At 38.7% G+C, this 12,463-nt stretch overlaps 1 protein-coding gene across 1 annotated transcript; it reads left to right on the top strand.

Annotated features, from left to right (window-relative positions):
- The first annotated feature begins 5,169 nt into the window (after positions 1-5,169).
- On the top strand, positions 5,170-11,213 carry sgk2b (serum/glucocorticoid regulated kinase 2b). The gene is made up of 12 exons (XM_066673592.1): positions 5,170-5,293; positions 5,432-5,507; positions 6,390-6,453; positions 6,616-6,656; positions 6,766-6,823; positions 7,959-8,042; positions 8,130-8,261; positions 8,362-8,474; positions 8,811-9,030; positions 10,242-10,397; positions 10,489-10,578; positions 10,958-11,213. The coding sequence occupies exons 1-12, from the start codon at positions 5,227-5,229 to the stop codon at positions 11,114-11,116; spliced, it is 1,260 nt and encodes a 419-aa protein (XP_066529689.1). The 5' UTR covers positions 5,170-5,226; the 3' UTR covers positions 11,117-11,213.
- Positions 11,214-12,463: the final 1,250 nt, after the last annotated feature.

The following is a 12,463-nucleotide window of genomic DNA, read 5'->3' as shown; positions in this document are numbered from 1 at the left end:
AATATAAAGTATTATATATATATATATAAAATATTACCCAAGAATAAAGTTCACAGAAATATCCAAATGTATATAAATACACAAATATCCCCTGTGCAGCCAGGTGTACACTGTAAGTCTGTTTAATAAATCCAGACAAATTAGAGAAATGTTGTTTGATGTATAACCTGGGATTGTTAATGTTGTCATTGTTGAGGTATTTTAATGGCTCATTTCTTGCTTGTTGATTAGAGGAGGTTTGCCTGCAGCAGTAGCATCTTGCCTTAAATGTCTAAAGTTATATTAAATTGTTTACAGCTTGCAGTTGGTTTATCCAGTTAATTTTTTTCTACCAGTGTTACACTTCTTCTGCATTTGGTGTGGGTATGTAAAACTGTGTGTAATATGTTTACAGACAGAGCTTATCTGTTCTCTACAGAAACTGTGTGTGTGTGTGTGTATGTGTGTGTGTGTGTGTGTGTGTGTTTGAGCGTGTTGAAAGGTAAGCATGCTTGTTACGTAACCTATAAAGTTACTTTGTAGGAGAGTTACCCTAATGTGGCAGGGAGGTTTGGACTTGGGGTGTAGAAGGCATTGGACCAGTTTTGCACATTATTTTCTGTAATAAACCAGTTGAAGTCATATAAACAGAGCTGGATTTGACATATGCATTTGTCATGATCTTAAACTTAAACCAAGTGAAAGATACATCTTAAATACCACTGACAGAACTGACAGTGTTGTCCTCCTTTCTGGTGTAATAAAAGTGGCCACCCTAGGTGGAGATATGTGTGTTACATTGGTAGGTGTGGATCAGACACAGCAGTACTGCTGGAGGTTTTAAATCCCCTCAGTGTCACTGCTGGACTGAGAATAGTCCACCGACAAAAACATCCAGCCAACAGCGTCCTGTGTCACTGATGAAGGACTAGAGGACGACCAACACACACTGTGCAGCGACAGATGAGCTACTGTCTCTGACTTTACATCTACAAGGTGGACCAACGAGGGAGGAGTGTCTCACTGAGACACTGAACAGTGAGTTCCCACAGGGTTTAAAAGCATATTACTACAATACACAAATTGAATAAATTGTTGCTTATCTCCCCAAACTTGGTCTGGATTTTGTGGTCCATACCTGCACACCCTTCTACAAGGCTCACACACATCTGAAGCTGTGCTTTGAGACATATCTCAATATGATTTCTCTCATTTCTCCCTGCTTTCCATTTCTCCATTCTCCGTTTCATAATACACACTAGAGAGGTTGAACCTTCTGCTGTAGCTGGTACAAGGCAAGCTACAAGGATACATAAACCAGTTAAATACGGTCTATTATTTCTCACGTATGTGAGCAAGTTACAATTAATAAAACAATGCTAAAGGAAAACACAAGAAGGTGGTGTTAATGTTATGGTGGATCTGTGTATTTCATTGTATAATAATTGGACTGAATTTTGACAGTGCATTCAAACCTTATTTGAATATTAAATATAGCAGCTTATTTGCCCCTCTACACTAAGTGGTTTGCAATTTTAACAGTTAAAAATTAACTCTAATATATTCACAGCCCCATGATGATTTATGTTGATTCATTCACTGTCTGCAATTCAGCCCATTCAGTTCAGGGCAGCGGTGGGTCCAGAGCCTACCCAGAACCATCGGGCACAAGGTGGGAACACACTCTGGAGGGGGCGCCAGTCCTTCACAGGGCGACACACACTCACATATTCACTCACATCTACGGACACTTTTGAGTCATCAATCCACCTACCAATGTGTGTTTTTGGAGTGTGGGAGGAAACCGGAGCACCCAGAGGAAACCCACGCAGACACAAGGGGAACACACCACACTCCTCACAGACAGTCACCCGGAGGAAACCCACGCAGACACAGGAAGAATACACCACACTCCTCACAGACAGTCACCCGGAGGAAACCCATGCAGACACAGGGACAACACACCACACTCCTCACAGAGAGTCACCTGGAGTGGGACTCGAACCCACAACCTCCAGGACCCTGAAACTGTGACAGAGACTCTACCGCTGCACCACCATGCCGCCCCTGATGATATATGTGAACAACTTTATTTGCTTATAGTGTTCCAGAACTGGAAATAAGTGTGCCAGTATCTTCTAAAGCTACAGGACTGGACCAGTTCCCGCTCACTCCTTCAGGTGCCAGCGTGCGTGATGGCTTTTGGTAATCATCACTTTGCTTAAAGGAATCAAGTTGAGTGACACAGGAAATCAGATAATGTGATTGTGTCCAGAGGACTTTCTAAGGCAACAACAGTACAATCTTCAAGGAGAGGAGACTGAGACGCATTTTTATTTTATTTTATTTATTTATTTATTTATTTATTGGCAATGGTTATAAAACTAAGAAGCCAAATGCTTGTCACAGGCTTTAGCAATGTTTTAGTGTGCCCAGTAAAATGAAAAAGGGAGTTACAGATGCACCCAAATTTGCAGCCATAAGACTTTGTTAGGGAAATCATGCATGTGCCTGAACCTTTGATGATGGACCTCTTTGGGAGTCCTCAAGGCTCAACTAACAGTTTTGACATTCAGCACAACAAGCCACTATGCCTGGACATGCACAAAAAAAGCAGTTAGAGGGAGCTGCTTCCTTCTTTCAAAGTGGGAGAGCAAATTCTACAGTGTGAAGTATACACTGAGAAGTTAAAGGTGACATGCATAATTTCAAAAACACGTTTTATAAAATTCTGCTTTTTATAAATAATATGGTTTCCTCACCCCCTGCTAGCTCTCCAGTCTGTTTGTCTCCAAATTCCAGAGATGGCTAACTGCATGCAAGTAAAAACAGACCGCAAATGCTACAAAACCCTCAAATTACAAATGAGTTTCTGTGGTAATACAAACAGTAAATAAAAACTTGCAGACAAGTCAAACTTGAGCCACATTAAAAAAAACTTTACTCAAACTTACTGTTCCGCCTTAAAAGACGCTGAGCTTCTGAACATAAACACTCCAAAGAGAAAAGCATTTCCCCACAATCATAGATGTTCCCTTTAAGGATAGGACTTTGCACAATTTCTTTAGTAGGAGGGAAATGAGAAGGCATTTCTATGAGTGGATAGCGACAAACAAATACAAGACAGAGCTAGTCAGCACATGCTACCGAAGTTACAAACAAACAGAAATGACATTCATTCATTCATTCATTTTAACTGCTTACCCAGTTCAGGGTCTGAGATGTAAATAAATAATAAAAAAAATACCCAACAAAAATAAGTATATTCAACTACTAAACTAAATTGTTGATTGTCATACCTATGATTTGTTTAAATGCTACAAGGTTAAAAAAAATGCTGGGTGAACATCCATTAAATGTGGTGATTCCATTATCTTTAGTATTTTTAGTAAAGGGATGATACCAGCGGAAAGACTAGCATTGACTTACTGAACCATGCTTGATGACTTGGCAATGTTCCACCGCAACCAGGTGGACAAGTTCGAAGTCTTTTTTTAGGCCTAGGCATAGTAGCTGGTGTTTCTAGGCTCATGGTACTGTTGTGCCTTACATAAGCCATGCCAATACTCCAAAGTGCTTATAGATGTCAAAGAGCTTGTTAGCCACTATAAGGAGCCTCACAGGGGGTTTTGCTTAGCCTCTATGCCAAAGAGAAGAAAGCTGAAGAGGAAAGCTGTACACAGCTTTGACAGGCCTAGTTAGATGGAACTGTTTAGATGTTACAGTGGACACTAATTAGTTCCTGTGTGAAAGTACTGGAAGCTAGAGGGAAAACAGCTGTAGTTCCATCAGATGCAGTTAAATATTATAGCCATGGAGAGAGATGGAGAGCAGTTAGGTTCGGTTCAAAGGCCCAAGAACTATTAGGAAAAAAAACCAAACTAAGTTGTGTGTATGCGCTCGAAACAGGTCTGATGTATTTACGAAGCCCCAGTGTCTGTAAACGAATAATAATTAAAAAAAAACTGGCTCCATCCGGTACGCTAGTCTCTCTCTATCTCTGCTTATGGCAGAGGCATCTGGAGTGTTAGACAACAGAGAGAACTCCAAATGCTGAAAAACACAAACCTAAATGAGGATATTGCCCTATTCTTTCTCCATATGTGGTTAATACTCACTTATTTTTGCTGTTTCGGATCACTTAAGGTGGAGATGTCTCCAAATTCGGGAGACAGCTAACTGCATTAGCGACAGCGCTACAAAACACCTTGAGTTACACGAGTTTCTGTGGGAATTCAAACAGTGAATAAAAACTTAGATAATTTACACTTCATACACGAACAAACAACAGTCGTTTGTTTTCTTTTCAAACACACCATCCCATATTAAAAAACAACCTTGGCATGTAAACAAGGCCCACAATTAAGACGTTCCCTTTAAATTACTGTCCTAAGATCTAATGAGTTTTATATCTCCTCAAACTAATTTTAAATTCACAGTAAATATGTTCAGGAAAATAACTATTACAAATATACCCAACAAATATGAGACAAAATAATGTGTAGGCCTGGTGGATAAATGAATATGCTGGAAATGTTGACAGTGTGCTGGATTAAAATTATTTACTAATCTGATTTACAATGAATAAGAAAGGAAACGAAAACGAATGAAGGAAATCAACTTGGACTGTGAAAGGATAAGTACTGAAACTGAAGCTGTGCTACGTTGCTACTTTGCAGCTCTGCGCATGCCCAGACCCAATATATTTAATGTTAATGTTTTTCATATTAAATCTGTTTTTTTTCCGGTGCGATACACAATCTTAGCTTACTGTTATTATTTGCTTGACTGTCCCAAAAGTGTACACGGTGAATTAAATGTATAAAAAATAATAAAGGGTGCATATATTCTGCTTATAATTCTGTGGGCAGCATTTTCTGTTACACTACATTCAGCTCACTTTCTGTTTTATTTAAACAACTGTACGTATAAAAGTACACTATGGCAGTACATTTCAACAAGGTAGCAACTTGTTCAGCTCGCCAGAACACCGCTGTCTTCTTGTTCTCAAGCCTGTCTCAGACAGGTCAGAGTCAGTAAGTGACACTGTCCGGCGGCCTGTGAAGAAGCTGAGCTGTTGGTTTATACACGTATCCAAGCGACGGCCCGTGATGTCAGAGCTCTCCCGCGTGCTCTGCAGAAAATAGCAGCTCACTGTTGCGCTCATGAGGCGGCGGCGTCAAACCAGAACTGACCGGTACAGCGCGAGCACTCCGCGAGGGTGTCCCACTCGTGCTGGACATAAGAATGGTGAAGAAGGCGAAAAGTCCCGTGACGTACGCTAAGATGAAGGGCATCGTGTCTTACTTCGCTGGTGAGTAAATTAAACTATGTATGTTTACAATGGAGTAACACTTGGCTTTTGATAAGTTTGTTCATTCATACACACACACACACACCATTGACCCTCCAACTTCCCCCTAATCTAATTCACCCTTTCTGAAAACTACAGCTTTAATCAAAGAGAAAAAGTTCGGTTCAACTGACCTGCTACAAAAGTGTGGGAACAGTCATCCATTCTACAGACAGTAAGTATCCTGAATATGAATCTGCTTTTACACAGAGGTGGGCTGAATTATAACATGCTCAATCCCACGGACATTATATATTCCTACAGTGTATCAGTGTGTGTATGGCCTTTTGAGGTCAGACACACTGTTTCAGAGAACATGACCTGGATAGGTATCTTTGGGAAAGGAGTTGTGCTCTGCCACATAGCAACCACCACATAGAAATTTAAACTGTACAATTTAGGTTTATAATAATAAACTGTAGTATATTAGAATATTTAAAACTGTAATTTTCTAATTTTATACATTACAGGAGTGTGCAAGAAAATCGTGTGAGAAAACTGTTATAAAAGCTGTCTTTATATATGTTGTGTGCTTTTTAATTTTGTTTTTACAATTTTCACATCTTTCCTCAAGGACTATCAGTGCTGTCAGTCGTCTACTGCTAGGCCTAGTACCTGATTGGATACTAAATATAGGAACAGAAATAAGAAATCTGAATTTTAGCACAAAAATGTCAACTGATATTTTGAAAACTCTGGTTTTTTATACTTTATTTATTTTCAATTATTCTATCATTATCATTAAGTTAAAACACATTTACTGCTGCTAGGTTCTTAAGACATTTGCATTGTATTGCACACTGGTAATTGTGAATATGTCCAGAGGTCTGTCCAAAAAAAAAAAAGTCCTGTAGGGAGAATCTGAATTAACGTACGCTTAACTTATGCAAGTTTTAATGTATCGGGTACCTTTTCCTTATGGTAATCCTCACTTTCTCTCCCCTCCCCCTCTCTCTCTCTCTCTCTCTATCTATCTATCTATCTATCTATCTATCTATCTATCTATCTACCTATCTATCTCTCTCTCTCTCTCCGTCTCTCTCTCTCTCTCCACCAGTGTGGACTCAGAGTGTTTTCGAAGGCCAGAGGGCAGTGTATGTGACAAGGCTGGAGCAGCTGCTGTAAGTGAGCTCATAAGATCTACTCAGCAAGTATGTAATGCTAGTCTGAATAACATTTCACTTTGATTGAAAAAACAAGGTTGAACATTGGGGTTATAGTGGATTGTTTTGTGTGTGTGTGTGTGTGTATGAGGTATAACACTGTTTTATTCCTCCCAATAGCTGTGTTTCACCACTTCAGCAGAGGAGCAACAGAGGTCTCTGTAAGTAGGGCATGTTTGTATGGAAGACATATTTAGGCTTCACTTACTCTATATATCAGATACACAGGTTGAACGACAGACTGACGCTTACGTATTCCCGTCTTTACAGGGTTTCAGCAGCAGATTTCGATTATTTAAAAGTGATCGGAACAGGCAGCTTTGGAAAGGTAAATTTGTCTTTTGTGTAATATATTATCATTATCGTTTCAGTATAAATCTTTATAATTATTTGGGAACAAATCAAATAAAATCACATAATTTGGGCAGCTTTATTTATTATCACAAACAACCAAAACATCTACATGTGCAAACAGTAGTAAATATTTAACAACACCTTTGGGGACTATTTTGCCTTACAATGCCATACATGTACCTAGGGCTGAACAATAATTCAATATCAATATTTATCGCAATATAAAATGTTTCAATAACGATATGATTTTTAAACCCATTTTCAATATTTCAGTGCACATTATTTACAGCATCTGTTACTGACTGACGGTCATTAGAGGGCGCTGCCATGGGCTCAGCACTCAATTTAAAACTTAACTTAAAAATATTAATATTGACAAAACCCAGAGGTTGTTGTTTGATGGTGATGTCAGGTTTCTTTCATTTTTTTGAAGTTTGTCCGTGCCTTTTTTTTATTGTTCATATCGATATCGTAATTATATTGTATCAACCGAAATTAAGTTTGTGATATAAAGTTTGACCGTATCGTCCAGCTCTACATATACCTCAACTGAAACTTTATCTCGTACCAATCATAAAACAATGCTTTAGGAATGGAGTTTGTGACCATTTTATATCACAACAGTTGTGATATAACTTTTAGAGGCATTAAAGAGTTTAGATATCTAGTCCCTGTCTCCAATTCAGAAATTTTGAGCCCAGTAAATGACATTAATCAACAGAGAAAATTCATTGTTCATTATTGTATGTGAGGAGTGTGGTGTGTTCTCCCCGTGTCTAAAACACAAAAACACACATTGGTAGGTGGATTGGAGACTCAAAAGTGTCCGTAGGTGTGAGTGTGTGAGCGAATGTGTGACGCCCTGTGAAGGACTGGCGCCCCCTCCAGGATGTGTTCCTGCATTGCACCCAGTGATTCTGGGTAGGCTCCGGACCCATCGCCACCCTGAAGTGGATAAGGGTTACAGACAATGAATGAATGACTCCAATAAGTTTGGGGTCACCTTATTACTAGTAAAAACAGTAGATCACTTGATAACTTATAATCATTGATAGTGATACGCCTACATTCATTTTATTTTTATGTAACCTCTCTCCCCTAATGCTCAGGTTCTATTGGCCAGACATAAGCAGAATGATAAATACTATGCAGTTAAAGTTGTAAAGAAGCACATCATCTTGAAGAAAAAAGTGGTGAGTTATTTTGTCTCTATAATTTTACCATTCTATAAATGTATTGCAGATGATGTTGTGAGCATTTTGACTTGGTTCCTTTGACAGGAAGGACACATCATCTGTGAGAGGAACGTGTTACTGAAGACTGTAAATCATCCGTTCCTCGTGCGACTTCACTTCAGTTTTCAGACCAGGGACAGGCTGTACCTAGTGTTGGACTACGCCGGGGGTGGAGAGGTATGTACACGTCCCTTAAGAATAAATACCTGTGTTTGTTGAAAGTAAAAGTTAGGGGGTTATATTACAAAATGATTGTATGTGTGTGTGTGTGCTGCAGCTCTTCTACCACCTGCAGAGAGAGAGTGTATTCACAGAGCCCAGAGCCAGATTCTATGCTGCAGAAATGGCCAGCGCTTTAGGATACCTACATTCTTTGCATATTGTCTACAGGTACACACCCACACACCCACATACACACACACAGAACGGGGGGGCCGCCATTCTCAGAGCATGGGGAGCAGTTGTGGGTTTGGTGCCCTGCTCAAGGGCCTCTCAGCCATGGATTGAGGAGGAGGACAGTGCTGTTCCTTCACTCTCACCGCCCCCAATCTTCCAACGGCTCATGGGAATCGAACCAACAACGTTTCAGCCCTAAGCCCTCTGCTCTAACCATGAGGACACAGCTGCCCACATAATAAAATAAAAAAGGAAATAGCAAAAATTAGACATACACTTCTATGTACAGTGCTGATGGATTTACACTCTATCTTGCTTTTGCTTAAACAGGGACCTGAAGCCGGAGAACATCTTGTTGGATTCTGCAGGCCATGTAGTCCTAACTGACTTTGGCCTCTGTAAGGAAGGCATAGTTGGACGTGCAACTACAAAAACATTCTGTGGAACTCCTGAGTACCTGGCCCCTGAGGTTCTCCAGCAGAGCGAGTATGACCGGACTGTTGATTGGTGGGGGCTAGGAGCTGTGCTGCATGAAATGCTTTATGGTCTGGTGAGTTATTCTGCAAGAAATTTCTTTAAAAAACAAAACATAAAACCTGTAAAACATTACACGTGACCTTTAGGCCGTGAGTTTAGAACTATACGATCTGCATGAGTAATTATTACACATTCGCCTCAAACTGTTTTGTGTTGTTAAGCAATTTCAGCTAAAAATGTGTATGTGGCTTTTAACTCTATGATAGATAGATAGATACATACATACATACATACATACAAACATACATATACACACACAAACACACACACCCACACACACACACATACCTTCTTTCATTATTGGTCCCAGAGGGAAATTCAAGGCCATCCTGTAGCTGTTCCATATCACTGAATAAAATATATAAAAAATAAGATAATGGCAACAAAATGAGAAATATAGAACTGAGTATAGAATATAATCTATGAAATAACAAGTAGAAATATAAATATGAAATAAAATATAATATAAAATATCAGAAACAGCCAGAATAAATCTTACAGTGTGATGGAGGTAGTGCCATTAACCAGTGTAAACAGTGTAATCAGTGTAAACCAGTGTAAACAGTGTAAACCAGTGTAAACAGTGTAATCAGTGTAAACCAGTGTAAACAGTGTAATCAGTGTAAACCAGTGTAAACTAGTGTAACCAGTGTAATCAGTGTAAACCAGTGTAATCAGTATAAACCAGTGTAACCAGTGTAAACAGTGTAAACCAGTGTAAACCAATGTAAACAGTGTAATCAGTGTAAACCAATGTAATCAGTGTAAACCAGTGTAAACAGTGTAAACCAGTGTAAACAGTGTCATCAGTGTAAACCAGTGCAGTAGTGATATAATATATTGTAAAACAAAAGTACAGATAAATTTCAACTTTCAGCATTCTTATTTTTGCTTTATTATAAGGCTTTTATCTATTTCTTAGAAGGTAGTATGACGTGTAGTGTCATAAACAATGCTGCTATTTGAGATGGTTTAACAATTGATTCAGGCGTGTAGTTTCCTCTGTTCTCGTTGGTGGCTACAATCCTCTATAATTTGTTAATTACATTAGCTCCAATGCATGATTATAGAAGCAAACTACAAACACCCAACATGGCTTCAATAATCCACTATTGTTTGCTCTGGGGCAAAAACTATGAAAATGACGTTTTTAGATTTTAGAACCGTGCCTTGAGGATAAACAACTCACACTCTCTCTCTCTCTCTCTCTCTCTCTCTCTCTAGCCACCTTTCTACAGTGCTGACCGTATGGTGATGTTAAGAAACATAATGTTTCAGCCACTGGTTCTAAAGGCTGGAGTGTCGAAAGCTGGACGTGATCTTCTCAAGAGGCTGCTGAACAGAGACAGAGCTAAGAGACTAGGAGCTAAACATGACGTGGTAAATTTGCATTCACACTTACAGATACGCGAACACTCATCAGCACCATATTTACACATCGGCTAAATTACATGCGCTCCTCTCTTTTTAGGCAGAGCTGCAGCATCACTCATTCTTCTCATCAATCCAGTGGGATGAGCTTGTGACGAAAAAAATCACACCACCTTTCGTCCCATCTCTGGTGACCATTTCCGCACATTTATATCTGTGTTCATTTGTTACATATTAATATTTTTGTTAGTAATGTTTAAGTCAACCCTTATGTCTTAAGTCACTCCCAGAGGGTGAGGTACATGGGTTATTTATTAATTCATCAGTAGTATCAGGTATCGACCGATACGTAAAGTTTATGTATCGTATCGGAACTGAAAATGTCGGATCGGTGCATCCCTAGATATAACCCTCTTTTTGCATCAACTAAGGGTATGTGAGAGGTTTCCATAGTTTGGTATCTTTGGCAGTAATTAGTCCCTTACTCACCAGATATCCCATAACCTGTAGAATTTAGAGAAGTTTCATTGTAAGAATTAGTTTGAACCTGATCTCTTTTTCCTTTTCAGTCTGGCCCTGACGACCTGACAAACGTAGACCCTGCTTTCACAAATCTTCCTGTCCCACAGTCACTGGGTATGTGCGAAGAAGATGGCATAACCTTCCCTGGCTTCAGTTACATGAGTCAGAATGTACCCTCGCTGTCCACACAGACAAATGGATACTGAGTGTTCACTCAAACCAACAAACATTAAATCAGAATGTGACAGAAATCATCCTACTATTCTTACTACACCACTAATGGAAAGTGGCATTTGTTTTTCCTCAGAGTGACGATGAATTATGGAGAGTTTTTAATGTTATTAGAATGGTGTTTTTTAAGATAATTTGGACCATTTTGTTTTCACTCTGTTCTTTGTACTTGAAGTCCATCAAATTGATTATTCATTCTTTATATTTGCATTTATAATATACTTATTCTGAAACTGTTTACAAAATTTATTTATGTAGATGATATGTAGATGTATGATGAGGCATGTTACGTTACACATAAAATAATAGCAGAGTTTAATTTAACATGTACATTTTTAAATGAATTGAAACTAATTAATTTAATCTCATTTTTACCACAGGCTGAACTTTTATTTTGTAATATTTGTAAGATTTTAGTTTGAGCTGTCAGGATGGGACAGGAACGGTGAAGCCGTGTTTGTGAGCTGTTATCTTACGTGATTTCAAAATCTAAAATTATATATTTAAAAGGTCTGAATTTCTAAAAAGATCTTGCCAAATAGTATGTTAATATCACAATCATCATAAATACACTTTATGTCCGACATATTGTGGACACCCCTTGTATTTAGTGAATTTATGCAAATGTAACATTCACCTTTTGTGGTCAAAGATGTTCAGTTGTGCATTTACTACTTGTATGACCTTCAAAGTTCTTGTGGTTGAATATAATCAGGTTTTCACAGCAGTGTTGCAGTATCTGGTTGAAAGCCTTAGCCCGCTCAGAAAAGTACAATCTGCTATTGCAGCAATGGTGGATGACCCTTAATGTAAGAAAAAAAACACTGGACGACAAAATGTCCACAAATCTTGACCATACGGTGTATAGTATTCTTAGATACAGAGCCATGATTGTGTCCTTTTTTTATTCTGAAGATTTTGTTACATTGGGTTTTTTTTTTTTTTTTTTTTAAATAAAAAGTCAAACTTGTAAATGATTATCAGAAAAAATGATGTGAACGAGTCGTTTCTGATAACTAAAGCCAAATGCAATCATTTATTAAATATTTGAAAGGAAAGGAATGATCTACCACCTGAATCATACCTGCTCTGTGGGGGTCCTGACCACTGGAGAGCAGGGTGAAGTAGGGATAAAGTATGCAGAGGAACAGACGAGAGTGTGCAATTGTAGAAAAACGCAGTGCTATTGTATGGTCAGTGGAGCTGATATAATGGTATTTGTAAAACACGGCATTTTTAATGTTTTGGCTGATTGGTGTCTCTGTTAGCTAAGGTTTGGCATTGAGCATGATGACCTTAAGCTTCTGCAGGGTCTAATTGCC

This window comes from Hoplias malabaricus, chromosome 1, assembly GCF_029633855.1.
Source record: "Hoplias malabaricus isolate fHopMal1 chromosome 1, fHopMal1.hap1, whole genome shotgun sequence".
Taxonomy (NCBI): domain Eukaryota; kingdom Metazoa; phylum Chordata; class Actinopteri; order Characiformes; family Erythrinidae; genus Hoplias; species Hoplias malabaricus.
Note: the sequence above shows the minus strand (reverse complement) of the source record. Positions and strands in the feature narration are given on the sequence as shown.